This window comes from Gallus gallus, chromosome 1 (assembly GCF_016699485.2).
Source record: "Gallus gallus isolate bGalGal1 chromosome 1, bGalGal1.mat.broiler.GRCg7b, whole genome shotgun sequence".
Classification (NCBI taxonomy): Eukaryota; Metazoa; Chordata; class Aves; order Galliformes; family Phasianidae; genus Gallus; species Gallus gallus.
In genome coordinates this window covers 69969876-69993719 of record NC_052532.1, presented here as the reverse complement: position 1 = coordinate 69993719, position 23844 = coordinate 69969876, and the positions used below count along the sequence as shown (strand labels likewise).

The 23844-nt window shown below is 39.4% G+C and overlaps 1 protein-coding gene across 2 annotated transcripts in view; it reads right to left on the bottom strand.

Annotated features, from left to right (window-relative positions):
• Nucleotides 1–1927: 1927 nt before the first annotated feature.
• The window catches only part of ARHGAP8 (Rho GTPase activating protein 8), a 76768-nt gene continuing 54851 nt past the window's right edge, over nucleotides 1928–23844 (bottom strand). Inside the window, exons 10-13 of one of the 2 annotated variants that reach the window (NM_001204389.2) lie at nucleotides 15302–15379; nucleotides 14543–14671; nucleotides 11290–11393; nucleotides 1928–2907 (exon numbers count right to left, since the gene is read on the bottom strand). In NM_001204389.2, the coding sequence (NP_001191318.1) occupies nucleotides 2710–2907; nucleotides 11290–11393; nucleotides 14543–14671; nucleotides 15302–15379 (509 nt within the window). In that variant the 3' untranslated portion in view covers nucleotides 1928–2709. The remainder of the gene's footprint in view (nucleotides 2908–11289; nucleotides 11394–14542; nucleotides 14672–15301; nucleotides 15380–23844) is intronic. The other variant, XM_025149094.3, reaches the window with a different exon arrangement.

Here is a 23844-nt window from a genome sequence, read left to right as displayed (position 1 = left end):
TAAAGAGAAACTGTTATCAAAGTAACTGCAGGGGACACCTCCAGGACTCCTCTCAGAGTCAGGAAATTTGAAACATATATTTCTCTAACATGAATTTCACTCCAAACCCTGTTGAATAATTCATGAGAGCAGATTTAATGTTGTAGTTATATCTGGTTCTCAGGACGGAGTCAGGGGGCTTCTGCAGCAGATGTAGGATATTGCCATTTCCTTTGGGCTTGGAGGGATGGAGCTGGGGGCCCCATTGGGAGGGTTTGGTGCTGGGTTTGGGAAAGTTCCTCATCTGTGATGGACAAGCTGGCAGGAAAAGGTTAGGGTGGAAGCCACTGCCGTACTTGCTGCTTCTCACTGCTTCCTGCCAGGAAGGCAAGAAGGTGATGGGGAGTGAGTGCACCCAGTCCCTTGGCTCTACTTTGTTCCAGCAGTGCTGGAGGCAACCAGAACCAGCCTCTATTTTTCCTGAGCAGCATCAAATTATCTACACCAAGGGATAACAGATGTTATCTGTTCTTTAAAGAAAGAAGCAACCTTAAAAAGGGGAAATCACCATTTTGCTAATCATTTGTTAAATGAGAGGAACTAGAAATCTCTAGGAAACGGTGGTTAACAAAGTGCCCAAAGGAAGACTTACAGTTTGGCGTGCGTGGCCAATACCCGGGGGGTGACTCTGGTTCTGTCACTTAGCGTGTCTGCAGGCAGGCAAATTTTCTGAAGGGATGCACACTGCTCGCATTCTCTGCTCTTTCCCTACCTAGGGTAAATTGGAGAATTATGTCTACAAGGTGCACCCATCTTTCCCACTAAGCAAAGCTGGCTTCCAGGACCTCGGGATTTCATACCACAGGGTATGTTAGAACTAGCCAGTATACACATTCACATAATGCAGCATAACATGAAGACTACTACATTCAAAATGACATTTGATATTGCTGGAATTTTGGAAGAGAATACGGGAAATGGAAAATAACCATTTTATAGTGCTTATCAGCATTTCATCCCAAAGCACTTTTCTAATGCCAAGTTTTACCTCCTTTTACAGACATCAAACCTATGTGTTGCACATATGTATTTTTACCAAGGTCAGAGAGTGGCAAAATGCTCAAGATTCTAGACCTCAGCCACTGGCTCAAGGCCAAATTCCTCCTCAGTAAGAACGCACTGCTTGTTCACAGAGCTGTGCTGACAAGCCACGGTATAGCACCAAGCAGAACTGTGTCTGTTTTCCATAATACAAGCTGTGATGCTGTCACTGATAACTCAGGTATAAAACTGAGATTAATTGCGATACAAAACTCAAGACAGTTCTGTCCTTTGCAATATCCTTTGGCTGAAATGCAACAAACATGAATACATGTTAATTATTCTTGTATTACACAGCATTTTAGATTTAAATAATTGTCATGCGTGGTTATTATTCACAGATATTCAAAACCCAAAAAACTGCCTTTAAGAGCATTTGAGGACATGGGGAAAATACACAACCATAATGCAAGCTTCGGCCCTAATATGTCTTGCTCTAAAGCCTCTGTATTTTTCAAATTTTAATAACTGTCTAATGCTATAGATGACACCTACTGGGCAAAAGAAGGCCTGGCAGATCCAGCATGCCACAGCCTTCTGAATGCTTGGTTATTTTCCCAAATTTCTGACCAGAACAAATAATCTTCATGCAGCGCAATAAGGTCTTGTTGCATCTGTTACACAGGGAGGCAACTCATAACTGTTGAGTGGATGGCCAGCTCCTCAACTAGCAACTAGAACTTTCAGGATAAAAAGAGGCTTTGTGCCTGCAGAGAAGGCGGTGGCTAAATTGTTCTCCAGAGATTATTAGTTTTATTGAAGTCCCTCTGAATCTTAGGGAAAATACTGCTTACTGTTCTCACTGGTTAATTTGCTTTTGCTTTGCTGGCAAATATGACGATAACTTCATTATACCAACCCACTACTTATCAGTGTTAAACAATGAAAGAGTAGTGCCTTAGAGTTCATCAAATACAAGCAATATTAATGGCACAGTTAGAAAGGAAACACAGCCTTTTTGTTAGTTAATAATTCACATTGAGACTAAGAACAGACTTTAAAGGCATTCAAATGGCATTAGGTATGTTACCCAAGTTGCTGTTGTTATTGCTTTGTAGAGAAACCAATTTGAAGAACAAATTTCTATTAGCCTAAACTGCAAATGCATGCAGCCCAAACATCAGGAGTACTCTTCTGCATAAAACAAGACACTTAAATATAGGGGAAAGTAGTACTAGAAATTTTGCTATCTTAAAAATCAATTCCATCTTTATTAAGTTATTACACAAATCTCTAACAAACTTGTATTCAAACAATAATATTATTTATAAAAAACTGTACATTCAGGAGTGGTCCAGAACTTTGTTCTGCATGGTCCCAGTAAATGTCATATAGTGAGGTGTTCAGACTCTTAAACAAATAACAGCATCACCTACTGTCACAATTGTTTTTTTTTAATGTATCAGAACTGCTGAAGTTTAATAAGGAGTTTCAGTTTAACCTATCATATTTAACCTGTATATGTTCTCTTATGAGAGGAGAATATATGCAACAGAGTACTTCCCTCAACATCTTTGGTACTTGGAAAGGTATAGAATTGAAAATGTCTTTTGCAGGAACTGCTCTGGCAGTTGAGATGTTCAGTCCTTTCTTTCAGGCAGCCAAACTTCATTTCCCTTTCTGGGAGCATTAAGGTAAGATCTCACCAGGCACTGTTCGGGAGCTGAATATATTCATGTAGAAATCTATTAGTAGTTCAGTGAAGAGATTCAGAGGCACCAGAGCACTCAGAGAGGCTGTTCCTTTAGATGGCCAGATCAAATTCAAGCCAAAGACACAGGCCAGGCTGGATGCCGTCATTCTGTTATATATGCTCTCCTGTGAAACCTGAAAAATATAAACATAAATTAGTATATGTAGGCACATGCCCTGTGAGTGAGATTCAAAAGACACAAGCATATCAAGAACGAGCCAGTGACAAGCTTAGATGTTAACCACAGGTACATCACTAGCTTCTTAACTGCCTGAGGACTGACCACGCAGCTGAGACGTAATGGGGCCACCAGGGTCTGTATCCCTCAAGTACAAGAAAAGATGTCAGTAAGTCAAGCAAAAAGCCCGCACTGCTTCCTTATGCTAGGAAAATTAATTGTGTTGGGTTTTCTGTATGGAACTTGATGCTATTTCTGCTGGAGGGCAGAGAAGGATAGCAGAAACAGCTATTCCATCTGCTTGTGCTATGCCTTTTACAGAATAAAACTCCAGAATTCTGAAATTGTTTGCAAAGATTTAGAAATATTTTTTTTCCTAATGATGCATGACTTTCACTTCTAAGTACCTCCACATCCCCCTAGATCCCCTGATGCAGTGGAGGTAAAAATGGATTGTAGAGAAGACATGCAGCACTGAACTCCGCTCTCTATCTGGGTGATGTGTCCTAAACGTATCTGTGGATGTGAAGCCTAAACTAGGCAGCAGAAATAATTTTCTTCCCTGTATAAAGTTGTCAGGGCATTTGTGCATGTTTTGCCTCTCCTGCACTGCATGGTTGGCATATAAAGCCCAATATGGTCTGGGTGATAAGTTCCCTGTTACTGCAAAGGGCCAGCAGTTTGAATGTGCTTTCATTCTTCCATCCATTCCTCCCAACATCTTCCTTGACTATTAGGCGGATAAAGAACTGGTTGAGTGGTCATAGCCAGAAGGCTGTTGTCAATGGCTCTATACCCAGGTAGAAGCTGGTCATGAGTGGTGTCCTCTGGGGATCTGTCTTGGGACCAGTGCTCTTTAACTTCTTAATCAATGAGATAGACAGTGGGATTGAGTGTACCCTCTGCAAATTTGCTGTTGACGCCAAGCTGAGTAGTACAGTTGACGCAACGAAAGGGAGTGATATCATCCAAAGGGAGCTGGACATGCTCAAAAAGCAGGCAAACAAGAATCTTATGAGATTTAACAAGGCAAGTTGCAAGGTGTTGCACTTGGATCGAGGCAATCCCAGATATAAGTACAAACTGGGAGAAAGACTACTAGAGAGCAGCCCTGCAGAGAAGGACTTGAGGGTCCTGATGGATGAAAAGCTGGACAAGAGCCAGAAGTGTGGTCTTGTAGCCCAGAAGGCCAACAGTAGCCTGGGCTGCATCAAAAGAGGGGTGAACAACAGGGAGAGGGAAGTGATTGTCACCCTCCCTCTGCCCTCGTGAAGTCCCATCTGGTGTACTGTGTCCAAGCCTGGTGTTCCCAGTACAGGAAGGATACACAGCTGTTGGAGCAGACCCAAAGGAAGGCCATGAAGATCATCAAAAGGCTGGAGCACCTCTCCTATGAAGAAAGGTTGAGGGAATTGGACTTTTTTTAACTTGGAGAAGAGAAAACTCCAGGGAGACCTTATTGTGGTCTTTCATTACTTGAAGGGAGATTACAAGAAGGAGGGGAAACAACTTTTTCCAGGATCTGATAGTGGTAGGATAAAGGCGTATTACTTAAAACTAAAAGAGGGGAAAAATAGGTTAGATGTTAGGAAGAATTTTTTTATTCAGAAGGTGGTGAGGTGCTTAAACAGGTTGCCCAGAGAGACTGTAGATGTCCCATATCTGGAGGCATCCAAGGCCAGATTGGATGGGATCCTAGCAGCCTGATCTAGTGGCTGGCAAACTTGCCCATAGCAGGAGAGTTGCAACTAGACGATCTTTAAGGTTCTCTCCTCTAAGGTCTAAGCTACTCCATGATTCTGTGACATTAGTAATTCAGACAGTTCTTCCCAGGCTGATGGCTGCAGTTGTTCATCGGCAATAAGAATATGGTCTGTAACTGTAATATGGTCTAAACTGTGATGTACAGGTTGCTCTGAAGTTGTCACCCTGGAATAGAATGGGGAAATATCAGTTAAATATTCCTGCGTATTACAATTTCAAGTGGAACAGGAAAGCAAAAAACTGTGCTTCTCAGCACCTCTCCATTTCTGGCTTTTCCATAGGGTGTCCTGAAAAGAAAGCTTAGCTGTATTATGGAAAGTCTGATGGCACAGGAGGAGAAATCTAAGGAATGCTACAATCATGCAGATATATAAACTGCAGTTTCCCTCTATCCAGTAACACAGGTTTCATTTTCCTCTGTCTCTGGCTCCTCAGTGTTCTACCTAGCAAGAAGCCTGCTTGGTCAGCCATGAGGGGATATAAAATCCTTTAGACATGCATGCAGGGTGCTTTTTTTTTCTCCTTAGGAGACATGAAGAAACACATATGTGCCAAAAGGTTAGCATTTTCTTCCTAACCACTTTATTTTTTTCCAGTAAGAAGTATAATTTTTCCTTCCAATCTTTGCCTTAACCACGTAGGCCGTTAGAGATACCACAGCGCTACAAATATTAAAGGATTCAATTGATTTTAAGGTCATGAAGCAGGGCTGTATAAAGGAAGGGAGTTTTAATAAGGACATACTGTTGCCATAATCACCTTTTCAGAGGATTGAGTTCACAGCGTGAGAATAAGGGTCATCAGAATTAAACAGCGATGCCTGCTCCATGACCTTATGCAAAACCCACATCATTCTCTCTTGAGTATGAACCGTGTAGAGATTGCTGACCTTCACATAGTGCTCTCAACACACTATTTAGCTATACAGAAGAAAAACAGCATGCTACCTTCATTCATTTAATATGCTTCAGATGAGATCAGCTCAAAGAAGAGTTCACTGTACTACAGCAATGTCGCAAACACTAAGCTGCTACCAAAGTAACTGATAAAGGAAAATAATTAGGACAATGATAATCATTCTGTTAACAAGGAGACACAGACATAAGTATAATCCCGATGAAAATGGCCTTTGAATAGAGCTGAATGTGATAAGGTTAAGAACTGGTGTTTTGGCTCTAAGGTCAACTGACCCATTCTGCCTACATCCATAGAGGGTAATGCTGGGCCAAGCAGCCTCTATGACTTAGAACAAATTATTTTTGGCATTTCTTTCACTAGGAAGTCTCAAAAATAATGTGAGAGCTCTGCTGCAGCCCCACACATTGGTGTTTTTCATAGCATGAAAACAAACACATTTGCTGCATACCCTTGGGGAGGTACTTTAGGTACAGATAAGGCAAGTACCTTTGATAGCACAAAAGCAATTTGTATAGTACTGGAGGACAGAAAAAGGTGGAAGGAGTCACACCTGTTGCAGCTGTGTTTCCTCTGGTTTATAAGGGTATTCCCTAGCACACTATCCTGCTGGCTGTGTGCAGGTGCTGTTTTGGAGTGCTAGCTGAAACGCATTCAGCTCAAACTAGCTGCTTCCTTCAAATGCCAGTTCTTCAGTCCAAGGCAGCAGCACTGCAACTTGCTGGTAGAACTAGTTTGGTTCTTTTTTAATTCTCAGTCAGCTGTCACAAAGAATATTTCTAACCCCAAGATGAAACCACCTCTTTCAGTCCGATATGAACATTTCAAGGAGGCAGACAATGTTGAAACAATCAACAAAAATACCCATGACACAGCCTCTCCCCTGAGAGTGAAAATACATAACATAAAATAAAACAGTGATTATATCTGAGGCAGAGCTACACTGTCTTGTCTGTGAGTCATCAATTAGCCTGACACTCAGGAATTCAAGGAAGACACTGCATGTTGTTTTATTCCAAATTGCAGAGCAATCCTTTCCTCAGCAGATTAGAGAAAAAGTGTGCAACTGAAACCTAGTCTCTCTCTACAGTAATCTTGCTGGCTCAACAAGAACTGCAAGCAAGGAAGCCCTTTCAAAGAATGATACAAATCCTGAGTTGGAAAGGATTCACAAGGATAATCAATTCCAGCTCCTAGCTCCACACAGGACAACTCAAAAATTCAAACCCTATACTGAGAACACAATCCAAATTCTTCTTGAACTCTGGCAGACTGAGGCCATGACCACTGCCCTGAGGAGCCTGTCCCAGCGACAACCACCCTCTGGCGAACTTCTTAATATCCAAACTGACCATCTGTTGCATCTCCATGCCTTTCCCTCAGGTCCTGTCACTGTCAACAGAGAGAAGGTCTGGAGCACCTCTCCTATGAAGAAAGGTTCAGGGAGCTGGGCTTGTTCAGCTTGGAGATGGCTCCAGGGAGACTTCATTGCAATCCTCAAAATATTTGAAGGGAGCTTATAAGCAGGAGAGAGATCAAATTTTCACACGGTCCAATAATTATAGGATGAGCACGAATGACTTTAAACTAAAAGAGGGGAAAATTAGACTAGATGTTAGGAAGAAATTCTTTACTCAGAGGCTGTTGAGGCATTGGAACAGGTTGCCCAGAGAAGTTATAGATGTCCCATCCGTAGGGGCATTCAAGGCCAGGTTGGATGGGGCCTTGCACAGTTTAATCTAGTGGCTGGAAACCCTGTCCATGATGGTGGCTGGAACTAGAACATATCTAAGGTTCCTTCCGACCTAAGCAATTCTAAGAGATCAGCGCCTGTCCCCCCACTCCCCCTTTCCTGACAAAGCTTTAGACCACCACGAGGCCTCCCCTCAGCCTCCTCTTCTCGAGGCTGAAGAAACCAAGGGACCTCAGCCACTCTTCATACATCTTGGCAACTAAACTCTTCACCATCTTTGTAGCCTTCCTTTGGACACACTGTAATAGTTTGATGCCCGTCTTGTATTGTTGTGCCCAAAACTGCACACAGTGCTTGAGGTGAGGCCACATCAGTGCAGAGCAGAGCAAAGCCTGATCAGCTAGTAGTGCTACGTCTGATGCACCACAGGGTACAGTTGGCCCTTTTGGCTGCCAGGGCATGCTGCTGACTCATGTTCAACTCATTGACAATCAGAACCCCCAGATCCCTTTCGCAGAGTTGCTCTCCAGTCTCTCATCAGCTGTTCATAACAATGGTAATGGCTTTATCTCTCCCTGAGGGGATCTGGCTTCAAGCTACTTCACCTCCTCCATACTCCAATGTACTCCAGTGCCAGATTTATGTCTCAAGCATCACAATCACATCCACACCATCGACAGCACTATTGCGAGCAGTTAGTATTTTCTTCCCACACAAGACCATCCAAGATCAGCACTTTTTGGTCTCTTCTAAGTAGCTCATAGCCCACAGATGTGTTCTAAGAAATACAAACGACATATTTAACATTTGGACTAACCCCCTAGACTCTTTCTTTGATTCCATCACAAAATTACTGTCACCATTTCAAGTGAGAATACGCTTGCTCTATCAGTTTCATAAGCTACTAAAAGGCAATTCTCTAAGGACCTACATTTTGTCTTTGAAGGAGCCTTATGAACATCACAGAAAAGTGTAACAAGAAACACCTACACAGTTCCAGCTTGTTGTTCTCTTTAACTAGGACATGTACAGAAAAATCATTAAGTAGCGACAGCTTATATTGAAAATAAATCGTCTAGAAATCTTCTTCCAAGACTTCAGATAAAATCTGCAAATTCCTATGCTAATAATTGGAAGTAAACACTGAAGATTTAGTGCCACATCAACAAATGTAAAAATACATGTCCATCATGCACAGAGTCAGCTTCCCGCAGCAAATCTGTATCCGTTTTTCGATTCCACGTGCATTCATTCCAGCATCCTCATGGACACTGCAGGAATGACACTAGTCTGCCACTATCTTACATGATAAACTTAAACAGTGAAATGATAGAAGGTAGAAATATCCAATTATTATATATTTTAAAATGATAAGGACATCATCACCTTTTCAACTTTGTACTCACAATCATCAATGGAACTCCAAAAAGCACTTTCAGAAGAAAATTACTAGATATGAAATATCCCCCCCAAACTTACTGGAAATGCAAGTTTCTATCCCCCACTGTCTGCTAACCTCATAGAGGTGCCAACTGCTCGCGTCTGCTTCATCAGGCTTAGTCATCTAATCTTTCCCAATGTGACCCATCCCCCAGCCATCTCCAAGCTTTACTGGTGCTAATTACACTCTTAAATTGGACAAGTGATTGCGATAAAACACTAATTCAAAGCAATTCTGAGTTCCTCTCCCTTCCCCCCCCCCCCCCCCCCCCCAGCTTGTAGTTGGCTTTAACTATGGTGCTATAGTTTCAGATCCGAAATGTAGCTCACATGCTACACATAAACCTTGTTTATTTTTTTCTGGTTGCTCCAGATTGACATTTTGAATTTGGCAGAGTTTTGTAATAGCTGCTTGAGGCAAGTCAGCCACCATTCTTCTTCATCAGGCATGAATAAAAGGGACAGAAAGATACAGTAAAGAAGAAAGTGCCTAAGTACAGAGATGGGGAATATATGAGCTGTTCTGCCCCTCACTTCTAGTTGTCTGATTTTGCCTGCAGACTTCAGATCATGTTGGAGCTGCAGATCCCTCTCTAGCAGCCACATGCACTGCAAAGTGGAGACAGTACAGACCTTTCACAGCATGCTGGGCTCATTACTGGCAAAATAACTGCCAGTCTAAGGTTAAGTATGGACCTATTTTTGAAATGCAAGTCTTCTACCTCTGCAGAAGTTGCACTGTTTTGCTGTAATGCCCTTGGAGTAGAAGGAGTCATTTCATTCAGTTGGGGGGCTGAGACTGCAGAGAAAATCCTGCTGTTTTTTTTTTTTCCTTCTTCCACAAGACTGTATCAAACTTACAGTATTCAAAACCTACATCCAGTGATTACAATTCATTCCACTTCATGAAATTACCACAAGTATCTCTAGCAATACTCAAGGTTGAGCTCATGGAAGAATTAAATTGGCTCGTGTATGTAAGAAGGTTGATGCTTGCAGGTAAGAACTAGGATTAGTTGTAGAGCGGTCTACATTTGAATTGCGTCAGCTTGTGCAGCGCACTAATCTGCAGTGAATAGAAATCTCTAGCTTCGAGATTGCTTCACGTTCCCTTGACCTTTCCACATGCAAATATTCCCCAAGACATTAAAGATAAAAAGCTATGGATCAGCAAAAATTGCAGAGCTGAGCACTAACATCAATTTGACATGTTGCCTTATATAACAAGGAACACTCAAAAATAATGCTATGTTCTGTTGCCCAATTACAGAAAACACTATGTCGTACTTTTGCACACCTCATTAACATCTCAAGTGCTCAGCTCTTAAGAAGTGCAGTGAGATGGCCCATCTATTACTGGAACAAAGTCACTTACACGATTCATAATACTGAGGAGATATATCAGTTGCTAAAATAATAGCAAATGACACGAGGATTTTCTTAACAGCATTAGGGTTCAGCTAAGGAACAGTAAATGAACATATGGGTATTACAACAACCTTGCAGGTGCTGTCTGTGCAAGGGTCATATCAACGTGTTTCCTTTGATCTTGCTTTTCTGTAACCTTTCAGTACAAAAAAATGTATTAAATATCCTTCTTTTTGAAATATGCTAATGACTAGAATATGGCAAACATAGTGGTAACCCAATAACAATTAATGAGGGGGAAAATAAATGTCTTTCCATATCTGTCATTACTCTGATGGGCTCTTAAGTCTTCTGAAGGCTAGATCCTTTTATTTAGACATCAGCTAAACCGGGATTCTCTATTTTAGGTACCTGGGCTTGAAAAACACAATCTGAAAATGGTAATGTATTGAATAAGGTGGGAGGGAGGAAAAATTACACTCCTATTACTATCTTTTCCTGCACATAAACTGGCAACAACAGGATGTTATTAGGATGACTGCAGAATGACTATAATTGAGGTTCCCCAAACTCCCACACTTATTAGAATATGAAAAACAAGTTAAAAAAATAATTAATTTATTCTGAAGTACACCAAAATGCTGCAAAAGGGCATGATTAACTATTTATGTTCAAGAATGTACTAAGTTACAGAATTAAAGGTTATTTTAAACAGGAAAATGTGGTTTTTAAAGTAAAATTGAAAATATTTTGCTGCTTACTTTCCTAAAGGTCACCAATATTTTTTATAATTTTCTAAAGTGACATGAATATTTATTTAATGTTTTAGGTGCCAAAATTTACACTTTGGGGAAAAAAATCATTTTATATACTTTTTCAGCAGCACTAAAAGTTACACAACTACTATGTTTAATATTTTTCACTCCAAAATAGGAAAAAAAGTCACTAAAACATACATTACTGATGGGTAACAGAGGAGAGCGGATTTTTAAACATCCCAGTGAAGGCACGGTCTCATTTAAATTCACATAGTAGTATTTCTTACATACAAAGAATTTCATGCTTACTGTATGGCTAAGACCATTGTTTAGCACCAAGCTTTATTAGATTTAAAGAAATGTTTGGTTCTGCTTTTGGAATTTTTTCCTATATACTCACCATATGGAGAAAGCATATCAGATATTTCAGAACAATGTAATTGTGTTCAGGAAGTCCTTGAATGATTTGTTTACATCTGGTTACTCGTAAACAGCTCTCCACACCTGCAATATCAAAGTCAGTCTTAATTTAACCCAAAAGCATCGACATATTACCAAGAAATAACACCTTATTTATATCAGCTGGAATTACTTCGGCTTTTTGTCTGTAGAACTGACCACAAAAATCACCTTTATCAATGTTTATTCCCATGAGAGTAGATTGGCTAATACTAACTTCCAGAATATTTTCCCCACTCAGTGAAATAGCCAAGGTCTTGTTTTGAATCCCATTATCTCTTCGTGCATTATATCGAGATGCCTACTTTTTATTCCTTGGTTTTATTCTTGCTGAGGCTCGGTCCTACAAAGCTCTCTCTTGGCACTCTACTAACTCCAAAAACACTTCTGTGATACTGCAGGAAACCTTTCTTGGACAAGAATTTATGAGATGGACATTTGGGTGAGTAAGAATTTTCTAGAGATGAGCCAACGCAGATTCATTAACACATTTCTACAGATGGGCAGAACTGGAACCAGACCCCACACTCACTGAGACAGTCTGGGTAAGAACTATGCTTGCACTGGAATACATTTTGAACATCGTTCCAAATGATTTTTTTTATTATTATTATTTTTGCTAGAGTATTTTAATAAATTTAGTACTGGAAGTTTAACACCTAGCTGGAAAAAGGACTCATGATTATAGTCATATCTGACCTAACTGGCTCATTTGTGCTAATGCTTTTTCTCCATTTGTTCCATTTTTCTCTCTCTCCCTGACATAGCTAGAGATTCATATAAGTATGTCTGCAGGCATAAAATTCCAGCATGTTAGAAGTTCCCTAAAGCTCTGATTTAAATACATGAAGCTAAGCCCTGGTGAACTGTGTTGATATTTTTACTACTGCAGAGCTATCAGTTCCAGTAAGACAAAAAATGTGAGTCACAGGAATTTTTTTGTCAGCCTTCTGCAGGGTAAATAATTCAGGAAGTGTAGCAATACTGGGCAAAGGAACTCATTAGCAGCATTCACAGCTCTATAAGAAGTTCTTTGAAAACTACAAGCTTCAAGTTTCTATTCTTTTTGCCAGTCACTCGGCTAATTTATTTCCCAGCTCCTGTCAATAATTCTTGTAAAAATGTTTCAGGTGAGACACTATAATTTCAAAATATTGTAAAGCAGCAGTAGTGTATTTCTGGGTTTATGGATTAAGAGATATAATAGATACATCACACAGTGCTTTCCAGAAGTCAGAATGAGAGTTTTCAAGTCATCCCAAGGCATCTGTCTGTGTTCACACCTCTTCAAAGCTCCCTTCTGCACTGTATTCACAGAGAATATAACTTTGCTGCAGTCCAGAATGGCTCTCAGGTTTAGCATCATTAAAAAGTAGGATGTCACCATAGTATCAAGAAACGGTAGTGGACATCACACTGCGTAACAAAAAAGCCCAAGGAGAATTTCCCTTTAACTGCATCTTTCAAGAACACACTTTGCCAACATTTAAAACACTGATAAACAAAAATAACATGGACTGAAAGCTTCATAGATGTTTTTCTATGCAAAAAGTCTCAGCATTACTAGGGCAGTGCATTGCTCTCAGATTCTTTTCAGATGTTTTCTTCTTCCAATTAGCTCTAGCCAAAAGTAACTTAGTGTACAGAAAGAGAGAAGATTAATTCAGTAGAAATTATCATTCCCCTATCCCTTTTCCAAACTTCGTCTATTCTTTACGTTGTTCTGCATGACTATCCTTATTCCCTCAATTCCTACAACCAACCTGTGAAGAAATTTATATTTTTTTTAACATGTTGAGATAGTTACTCTTTAGCTAGATGAATCTTTGATTTTAATGACTTTTGACAAAATACTCCATATGTGTGAATGCACCTAATTTTGCCTGCCATAACTCTTTAGCCTTCAGGGTAATTTCAGATATATTTGATAAAAGAGGTTGGGGGTCCCCAACACAAAAGGCATTAAGTTATCTTTTAATTCTTGCAGATAGTTACTAAACTTCTAATCACTGCATATGAACTTACTTTTTTGTTTGTTTGTTTTTTGCTTTTTTATTGCATTTGCAATTCCTATATGACAAAGTAGTATCCAAAATGGCAATAATATTCATAAAAATTTTGGATGTTTCTTGTTTGAGCAATCTGTGCTTCGGAAAAAGATCTTTCCAATTTACTGCAGGGTTCACAGCTCTGCTGTAAGGAAAGTAATTTCAAAACTGGAAGTATTTGTGTGTGTAAAAGCAGATTATTATTCTCCCCACACTGCCAGCGGGGAGAATTGATTGAAAAAAAAAAGGGAGGAGAACAGTGTCCAAAGGACTGATTTTTCAAGTTGCTTTTCTATAGAGGATAGACTTCTGGTATTGTGCTATCTGTCATCCATCTGCTGGTAGCCACCAACATTTAAACTGTTGGGACAATTAGATCAGATTTGAGAGAGGAGTAGATCAATGTCTATTATATGCCTACACATTTTGTGGAATTGGGTAACTGGGTAGAGAGGGCAGGTCATAAAGATGCCCCAACCACGAAAAAATGCTGCAGTGTGATATCAGTTCTCTCTAGGCGATAGAGAAGACAAAAGAAAGCTCATGTTTGAGATGGAAATCCGTGCGAATCCAGGCTTCATTAGCTCTGCTATTCACAGGACTATTTGTTCTTACATCCCTCTGAATGCACAAACAGAGTGAAAGAACACTGAGAGTGAACATTGGTATCAGGCAGTGTAAATACAGGGAATACAAGAAGAATGATAGAGAAGATAATAACTTATTTACCATAGTTATAATAGAGTCTGTAATGTCTACAAAAACATTCTCTAACAATATGTGTTTGTACTTTTGTACTGAAGGTTAAGCCAAACCCCCAAAAAGAACAGTGAAGGTGCTAGGTGCCTTGTATATCCACCATGGAGCTACATGTCAGCTTTCTGAGCCTTCATGATACTCATCAAAACAGCAGAGATTCTGACTCCCACGTTTCAAACTCCTTGACAAGATACTTTATCCACCTCTTCTGGATGGAATTCCACCGTGTACTCGTACCGATTATGTCACTGTCCATTAATTGCTGCAGTGAAGGCACTAATACAGTTATATACCCACAAATGAACCATGGTTAGCAAACAGCAGTGAATTAGCAATGCTCAGTTCAATTAGCTGCGTGAATTTTCCTAAAACTGGATTAATACTCACTGGTAATTCCAACAATAGGATCATAACACTCAAAGGTTAGCAATGGCTGAGGAAGTTCCCTAAGGAAAGTCTTTAGGATAACAGCAGGAATATGGATATCATGATAGTCATCAAAATTTACAGGCTTGCCTAAAAGGAGGAAAAAAAGAAGTGTGTTCAATCAGGTGTTTTACTTATTCTCTAAACTACTGTACAAGAACTGTTTCCCACCACAATTATATAACTCACTGGCTTTCCTGAAGCTGGTAATTCTTATAATTGTCTCTTCATATTTTTCAAAGCTTTATTAATCTTGCTGTAAGTGACCCTCCCCATAAATGCATACCATAAAATTACTTCATGGGGAAGTCACTGACTTTCAAAATGACTTCATTACATTTCATAAATTATTATATAAAATTGTACTCCTTTGCTGTATATACTTGGCATTTTTAACTAACTGCAGTGACTCAAACTGCACAGAAGTAACATGAGTGTCTGAGAAACCAGACCATTTCTGACTCAAACATCAACATTCTTCAGCTGCTACAGTTTTGAAAACTGACATCAGTTGATGACGCGGCATTCAGTAAGCTTTAAGCTATCTTTTGAGCTTATGTAGCTTAGCGTTCCTATTATGGTATTTTAGGTTACAGATGACTTTATGACTAATTAATTATTTAAAAAATATCTAACATCTCTGTTTCGTCATTTGAGACGAGATCAATAATGCCCTCACACTGTTGTTAACCTGTGGCAATTTTTATAATGACAGCTTACCCTGATTGTAGAGCTTCTGAACATCTTTGATAGTCTGGATGCTGGCTGACCTTCTGAAGAGGCCCTCTACTTGTAGTCCTGAAAAATACAGTTAATGTCCCATCAGTAACAGATGCCATCTCTTGTTTTTCTTCACAGATTCAGTTGAAAACAGAGCAGAGGAAGAAGGTTTGGGAACAAACCCACTTGGTACAGTCATTGTACAAAACACTGTAGCAGTGCCTAAAGCATTTTCTTTAATGCCACTCACAGAAGTACTACCACCTTTACATAAGTGTTTTACAAGTCATGTCAACAATATTATTTTCATTAAAAGTAGTTTTCAATTGTGCCTAGTGACACAGAAGCAAAGATTTGGATTCTCCAGGCTGCTTATGTACCTCACCCTCACTCAGTTTATCTGCAAACAGCCACACCTGCTGTTCTGCTGTTCTAATTTAAGCACCTTAAAGCCTTTAGCAAGCTAAAGAGAGTATTTGCAAAAATTTCCTGAGCTACTGTCAGTGGGTGAGACAAGATGTAAGCTAGGGGATGCTTTACAGCATCTTTGGATTGAGGAGTCCTTACCATTACAGGGATATTGGTTCAAAGGTACTTTTGAGCAGACCACTGCTTCTTTGACATCTCTATGGAAATCAATGGGATTTCAGAATCTGCCTGCCCGTGGTATTTTGAAATACCCAATTCTAGTCTTTCTAGGTATTTCTGAAATATGCTTTTCATGTCTTCGACTAACTGAAATCTGTTTTCAGCTACAGAGGAAAAATGTCAGTAAACTGCATGCAATCAGGGGTTGAAATTGGACAATAGCTTTCAAAGTAAGTTATTTGATTTATAATGCAAAACAGTATTGGGACAAGAAGTTTTACTTTTTTGAGACGTGCAGTGCTTCTTGCTTTTGAGTTTGGTAAAATCATAATTTCCTTCTTTGTCTCTCTCTCTGGTTTGTATTGTTCCTTCCGCTTAGTAGGAAATACAATCTGGCTCACATGTAGTTTCAATTTGAGATTCCCACTGGAAGCACAGTCATCTAAAATATTAGGCTTTCTGACAAAACATAGCAAAAATAGCAGTCTTTTTGAGAACGGTGGCAGACCACCCACTGACTTGAAGAGGCTGTCGTTTGTTTTCTTTACATGAATGTGGAAGAGCAGATGATTGACTTCTTTATTTTTTCATGCTAATCTTCCAACAGCTAAGTAGTCAGACTGAAAGTTATGCTTGTGTATCTCAACTGAAGTATGTGCACATCTATTTGCATCATCAAGAGTTGTTACGGTGTTCGAGAAAAATCTGGAGTCATGCACTAACATACACTAATACACTAGGATAGAATCATAGAATCACCAAGGTTGGAAAAGACCTCTAAGATCATCTAGTCGAACCATCCACATATCACCAGTATTTCCCATTAACCATGTCCCTCAGTACAACATCTAAATGTTTCTTGAACACCTCCAGGGAGTGTGACTCCACCACCTGCCTGGGCAGCCCATTCCAGTGCCTGACCACTCTTTCAGAGAAGAAGCATTTCCTAACATCCAACCTGAACCTCCCCTGGCACAACTTGAGGCCATTCTCCCTAGTCCTATTACTAGATACTGTCATTCTTGTAAATTCACCCAGGTTGCATACAAAAATATATTTTATACATGAAAAACTAATAAATGCAAAATTCCTTAATCAACCTCCTCCTGATAGAATGGCATTTAGCATTATTCATATGAATTCAGATCAGTATGCTATAAGAATTGACAATGTACTACTGAGGTAAATTTTCAGGCATGTTTCAGAGACTTCTGTGAAGAAACCCTAGATCTACTTAAAAGTGCCCCATTCACTCGAATTAGAAGCTTATCTGGAACTTAATATGGCACCTTAATTTTTTTCTGAACATGTGTGTTCCCGCTTCTTTAGTATAAACTAAAGTGTAATAAATATCCATTTTTAACGTGTATTCTTTTATTGGCTGTGCTTTCAAGAGTCTAATTAAAGACATGAATCTCTAGTGCAGACAGCAGCTGTACTTGTCTGGTCCTGCATCCCATCAGTGTTACTGTAATGGCACATAACACTAAGCTCTTGCTGGATATGTTGTTTGGAAGTCTTTGGGAGGAGAAAACAACTATTTCCTCATTTGCAGAAATATAGGATACGGGTGAAATGTGTGGTACTTTCAGAATTAAATTCCAAGAACAGCTGAAACTGGATCAATATACTATAATTTGCTTTACCACAGGTGCTAACAACCAAATACCAGTGCAGGTGTTTCTACTCTTTACATTTGTGGATATCTACATGTACAACCTATTCAAGTGACATGACTAATTAAATCTAGGTTAGAGCAACGATTCTTAAAGGTAAAGAAAGAAACACCCTCTTTCTCAAGTAAAGAAACTACAACAACAGCAGTCCTCTTCTTGTATAAAAGCGCTTAAAACATAAAATATTACAGTGATTTTTAAATAAAACACAAGTAATATCCTCAGCCCTCTAGTAAACAGAGATATCAGTCACCTGCAATAATGCTATTGAAGGTGGAAAACAACGAACCTATGTAAAAAGGCCTTCTGCAATTATTTTTTTCTGATTTGTGTGATCCATATGAACTGAGTGGGATTCTTTTTTAAGAAGTCTACAAGCCTGTTATTTACTCTCAGTGCTTGCTGCACTTCAGAATGCCTGGCATTTGAACGACAGTGCTGCACAGCATTTCCCACATCATCTAACCCAAAGTACATTAGCATACGCCCCCATCTGGAGTCTCCTAATAAGGGATGGGAAAGGGAAAAGGGACCTGAAGCCTCTTATCAGTGATTCAACTGTGAAGAGTAGGTACTCAGCGTGACGCACAACCAGGACATACATTTTCCAACCCTGGCTCTGGCTCCTCCTGTTCAGCCAATAGCAGGGAAAAATCAGCCCATGGTACTACCATAATTAAGCACTGTTTAGCACTAGGTGCCCCCACTAAAGTGAAATTAATCACTTTGTTGATCCTTTTTTTGCAGATAGAATTCATGTCAGAGCCAACAGCGTTAAAGGATTAGGAAACAAAATTGACTAAAGACAATCCTGGCCATTGCACTTTTAACACCCACTTCTTTATCCTTTCAAGAATGTGTTTTGACTTAGATGACTCAATATTATGTTAGCAGTATTCTTCAATCAAATTCTATTTACAGCCCAATTCATATCTGCTACCTCTTTATTTTGGTTGAAATATTTTCTTTTCGGTGTACAAGTTGATCTATTTTGCCATTAAAGGCATGGGTAACCGATTCCATAGAGAATACAAAAATCAGACTAACAATCAGACTAACAGTGCTTGCCAGACCACTGCTAGCTGATGACTGGCATTAGCAGCAGTTCTGATAAACATGCAGCAGCACATCACTCAAATATTCCATCAATGCTGCAAAACACAAAAGATAGGAGATAACACAAACTGCTCCATGCCCCTCGTGCATAAAAACAGATAAATAGGTGGAAGGATAGATGGACAGACAGATACAGAGATCAGTGGAATTCCGCTACCCTGCCCTAAGTACTCTGGACCAAAGAGAGTAAAATTTTGTTTTAAATATTAAATGCTAGAGAGAAAAACGTAGTAATATGACTAGAGAAGAAGCCACCTGTATTCAATGAAAAGTGATTCTGAGATTGAGAACTTAACTGAGTAATTATTTAAATGTCAGTAATCATAAATGAAAACAGACAGGCACTTCATTCCACACTGAAATAAGATGGGTTTTACCATAGTAGACAAAATTTTACAGTGCAGTGACACAATTGTGTCACACTCTGAATTAATAAACTGTTGCTAAAAATACTTAACCCCTTTCTGCCTCCCCAATCAGTTGTTCCAAAGGAAAAACACAGAAAATCAAAACAGATAAATTAAAGCAGCACATGCTGACACATTGCTGAAAACTCGTCAAAGAAAGAGAGATGTGAAAATCGTATTCTTTTTCTTTCAATCATTTGGCATCAAAAATATTTGTTAATTTTTCTGCTTTCATAAGAGAAACAGCAATGAATGAGCATCTGAATTCTTTCTATCCAAAACTGAGTTTCTTTCAATTGTTGGTCCTGCCAAGTTTCAGGAAGCGTCCATCCTGATTTGGAATTAGTTTTCACCCTCATTAATGCAACTGATTCGGGCTACTTCTTCCAGACTGCCCAATTCTAATAAGAATCCCTTTTAAAAATCAGAACTAATTTATTTCTACCATGCAGACTGACTAATATGTACCATATTTTAACTGTCCACCTTCACTGTAATCACTTAATTGTCTAAGGTGGTAGGGGTTAAGAATTTTTATGTTTAAGATAAATTTGGGATATATATTTTTTAAAGTTAGAATACATCGCAAGTTTTAAGAGTGGGTTACACAATCTCCCTATACACTACTCAACAAATATGGAACAAGCGATCATGATGTCTGCAGTTCGTAAATGATTTGCACTGCAAGATGGTACAGAAATTCAAGGATAGAGGGAAGGAGAAAGTACAGTTCCAGCCCTATGGCAAAGCTGCAGCAGCAAGGATTTAGAACAGTGCATCCTTCCAAGAATCCAAAGAGTGTTTACATCCTTGCAGTTTTGAACAGCACAGCCAAGCCTTTGGATTTATGAATGAATATTCTCAGTTTATACTTGGCACCTCCAAACATAATTTATTTACAATACTTGAGCATCGAAAACACAAACCGTGCTTATCACACGGTCCATTTTTATTTGATGACACATGAACCGGTCTTGAGATTTCTATCATCTCCATGGTCCCTAGGTAAAGACATTCTCATCAAAACAGAAAGAGCTAACAACTCAGAAATGTTTATGTGACCAATGTGAAGCTTTCCCAGTGTTGCATTTTTAAAAGATATTTGATTGATTACAAGAAGTGGAGGCCAGGAGGTAAACTCACTAAGCTGCAGCAATCCAAACGTATTCAGAATGTATAACCATCCATCTCTACACATTCTGACTCACCATCAGGATGGATTCATTCACTTTAAAAAACTGAACCAAAACTTTGTCCATCGGCAAGATTTGTTGTGTTACATGAAGAGGATAGGGAGAAAGATTAATTGCTGTTTACCACTGCTTTTGTTGTCTAACAGATAAAGGACAGCTTTAGCTGCCACCATAATCATACCATAGGACATTTACTACTTTATTATTAAATTTCTATTGCACAGTTATTACCATTGCATTTAGGAGTCTTTGTCATCAGCCAGGACTCTCCTGTGGTACTATCAGAGAACATGGAACAGAAAGTTTGTGCTGCAAAGCATTAGGAGTCAACAAAAGAGATGAGGTAAGAGAGAAAGACTCAGTAATGGGGACCACTGTGATATAATTTTCCTTTAGGGGACAGTTATCTATTTTGTTTCTACAATTTTGCAAAGCAATTCCTTCACCATGACTTTATTGGTCTGTTTCATCACTTCTGAGCTGCTGCTGATCTCAAATGGTCTCAGTTTCTATGTAATTTTCTGTAGCTGTTTCCTTATTTGCCTACTGTTGAGAACATAAACATTATCAAATTTTGCAAATTTTAGTAGTTAGCTTTGGCCTTAAATTGTCTGAAACACAAACAAGGACAGAGTTTGCACCTCTAAATGCATTGGAAATAATACTCCTATCTTTACATTTCAAACTTGTAATCTGTATTAAGCCAGTAAAAATGACAGTGTATCACCACTTCAGATAGGCTTTAGGAACATTTCTGCCCTTTGTAATCCTTTTAACACATTCATAAGGGTCAGAACAGTACAGGTCATACCCACCTTTATAATGAATCAAATAAATATTCCCTTAAAAACTGTTCTGTGACCTCCAGATGTTGGGGTGCTTGCTCACAGAACATGGATTTTGCCATGCATCTTCACTTTTATTGTATATCAGTTAGTTCCTTCAAACTGTGGCTCAGTTTAAGAACTAAGGGAATTTAGTGAATTGTATTAACACTGATCTAAACAAGACCCCAAACCAACACTCCCTCACCACCGAGCTTTTAATTTCTCATGACACGCTTACAGAGTATGTTAACTACTTTTCTAGAACAAAAAGACATGTAAGCAAAACGCATGAAAGGAAGTGGTGAGACACCTAACTAAGCATAAAGGAAAAACACACATCTGAGCTCTACAGCCCCCAGTGCATGCGGCTGTGAGTCCCCTCTGTCCTGCCAGGATGCTGCAGGCAGCACCTGTGGCTGCAGCCACTCTTAGATCCCCAGGCATCATGGGCATGTAAAGGTGCAACCTCCATAACACAGCATTACAAAAACAGTCTGTAAGAAGAGACAGCTCCCATCAGCAACTCACTTCAGCACTAAGTAGGTTGCTGAGGACACGTGGAGACAAATTAACCAGAGAAAAAATGACTGCCCTGTGGCATAAACTGGGTTTGTTTGAGAAAAGGGCCTGCGTGCAAAGCATCTCAAGATCATTACCACCAAAGGAATGACATCAGGTTATGAACACTTTTGAATTGTTCTGACAAGAGAGTGAATATTTAATTAAGCAAGGTAATTTCTCAAGGCACAGTAGAGATAAGGTAGTACACAAAAATCTTATTTAGTGTAAACGCAAGCCAAGCCTAAATTAGACAGATGAACAAGTTGTTAAGAGGTTGAGCAGGGAAGAAAGTCCTCTGGTTTGCTGGTTACTACGCAGGTCTACTCACAGATGAGCTCTTTTAAACCCATCTTGCCTTTAAGGTCTGACTAAATCATCAGCTGGCTTTTGAAATTAAGAAAACTTCTCTGTTTTGGTCCAGAAGATGACCAGCTGCAAAGGAATCTGTCTGCTAAGCTTTTGCAGTATTGGGTGACTTTCTTCACAGGTCACTCCGAAGTCATGCGTCCTATTTATTTCCATGGAAACTACAACAGATGCAAAGAGCACAATAACACTATTTGATAGAGCAAATTCTCAGCTACAAAACCAAAAACTAACCCCTGATAATTCTATAGGGATGGAAACTATGCCAAAAATCAAATGGAAAAAATAATTACAGTGAATTTCTGCCGCTTCTGGAAGATGAGCTGAAGTTTTCGCTGCACTCACAGCTGCGTCTGGAGTGCAAAGAATGCTGCCAGTCAGCCTCCAGGGCTGTCAGCACCAGAACCAACACGCGCTGAGGCTGATGGCAGAACTGAGATATTCCAGATTTAGATAAAGAGTTAAAATCAGAGCAGACAGCGAGTACTACAGATACCTGCACACTTATAAACAAGTGCAAAAAAATGCATGTCTATCACCTACTGCTAACAGCTTCGGCATGGCAGGTACTTGGCTTTCAAGCATCAGCTGGCTGAAAATGTCAGCCAATGCTCTACCTGACAAGCCGTCTCCCTAACTGAGAAATCTGGTTAGAGGACATCTCCTTGTGATAAGGAATATGTCATCTCAGAACAAACCTATGCTTAGCTGGAAGATGCCAACGCTGGCAGATCTGATGGCCTTCCTTCCTGAGGACACAAGGACAGAAAGATGGGGAAAAGTGAGACAGGCTGGCTAGTAAGCGTGAAGCTGAACTACAGATCAGTGCTCAGCATCACTGTGCTACCAACTTGCACAGATGCACAAAGCAGGACAAGGGCTTTTGTTCAAAAATATCACCACATACCCTCAGAGACTATCCTTCACAAACTGTACTGATATTGCACTGAACAGATGAAGTTGTAGCCAATAAAAGAGGATGTTTGGAGAAAACCCAAGGATGATTACTGCTTTCAGAATAACAAGCCTTCATCTCAGAGACATTCTGCAATGTTAAGTTTGAGCCAAATCTTCTCTTTAATTACATCCATGAAAGCTGAAACTTTGGTGTTATTGTTATTATTTTTAATTTGCTTTTGCTTTGTTTTTATTTTAAATTTCTATATTGTGCAGTAGGAATGGTGGCTTCAGAAAACTAAGCTGGACCCAACAAATGGTGGGATGGAAGTGTCTGATACTGTTGCAGTTGCTACCAGAGAAAACATCAAGAAAAACATCAAGAATAAGGAGAAGTGGACCTTTTGTGTTCAGTCATAACAAGTTACTAATGAAAAACTGGTCACCAGCAAAATACAACTTCTTTAAAGTCTTTAAACAGGTGCAACGAAGCGCAAGATAAGCAAACTATCCTCTCTCTATACAGAAATTTAAATCAATTGACATTTTAGTGATTAAACTTTCACTCAATTTCTCAATAATAACAGCCATGAGAATTTGTGATATCAATGCATGTTCATCCTTAGCTCTCCGGACTCCTGTGGATTAGGGAGTACAAGGTATTTGCCTATTAAGATAAGCTAAATGTATGTAAGTATGATTGTTTCATAACAATCTAAAACATGAAAAAAGCTGGCTTTCATCTGTAGATGGGGCACGCACTGATCCACTACACATGCTCTAATTATCCACTTACAATTATAATTACAGGGATTGTCTCAAGCTGCCAGTCACTTGCCTTCAACATTCTTAGTAGTGAACTATTTACATTCCACACATTTAACAACAATGTATTTGAAACAAGCTACGTCT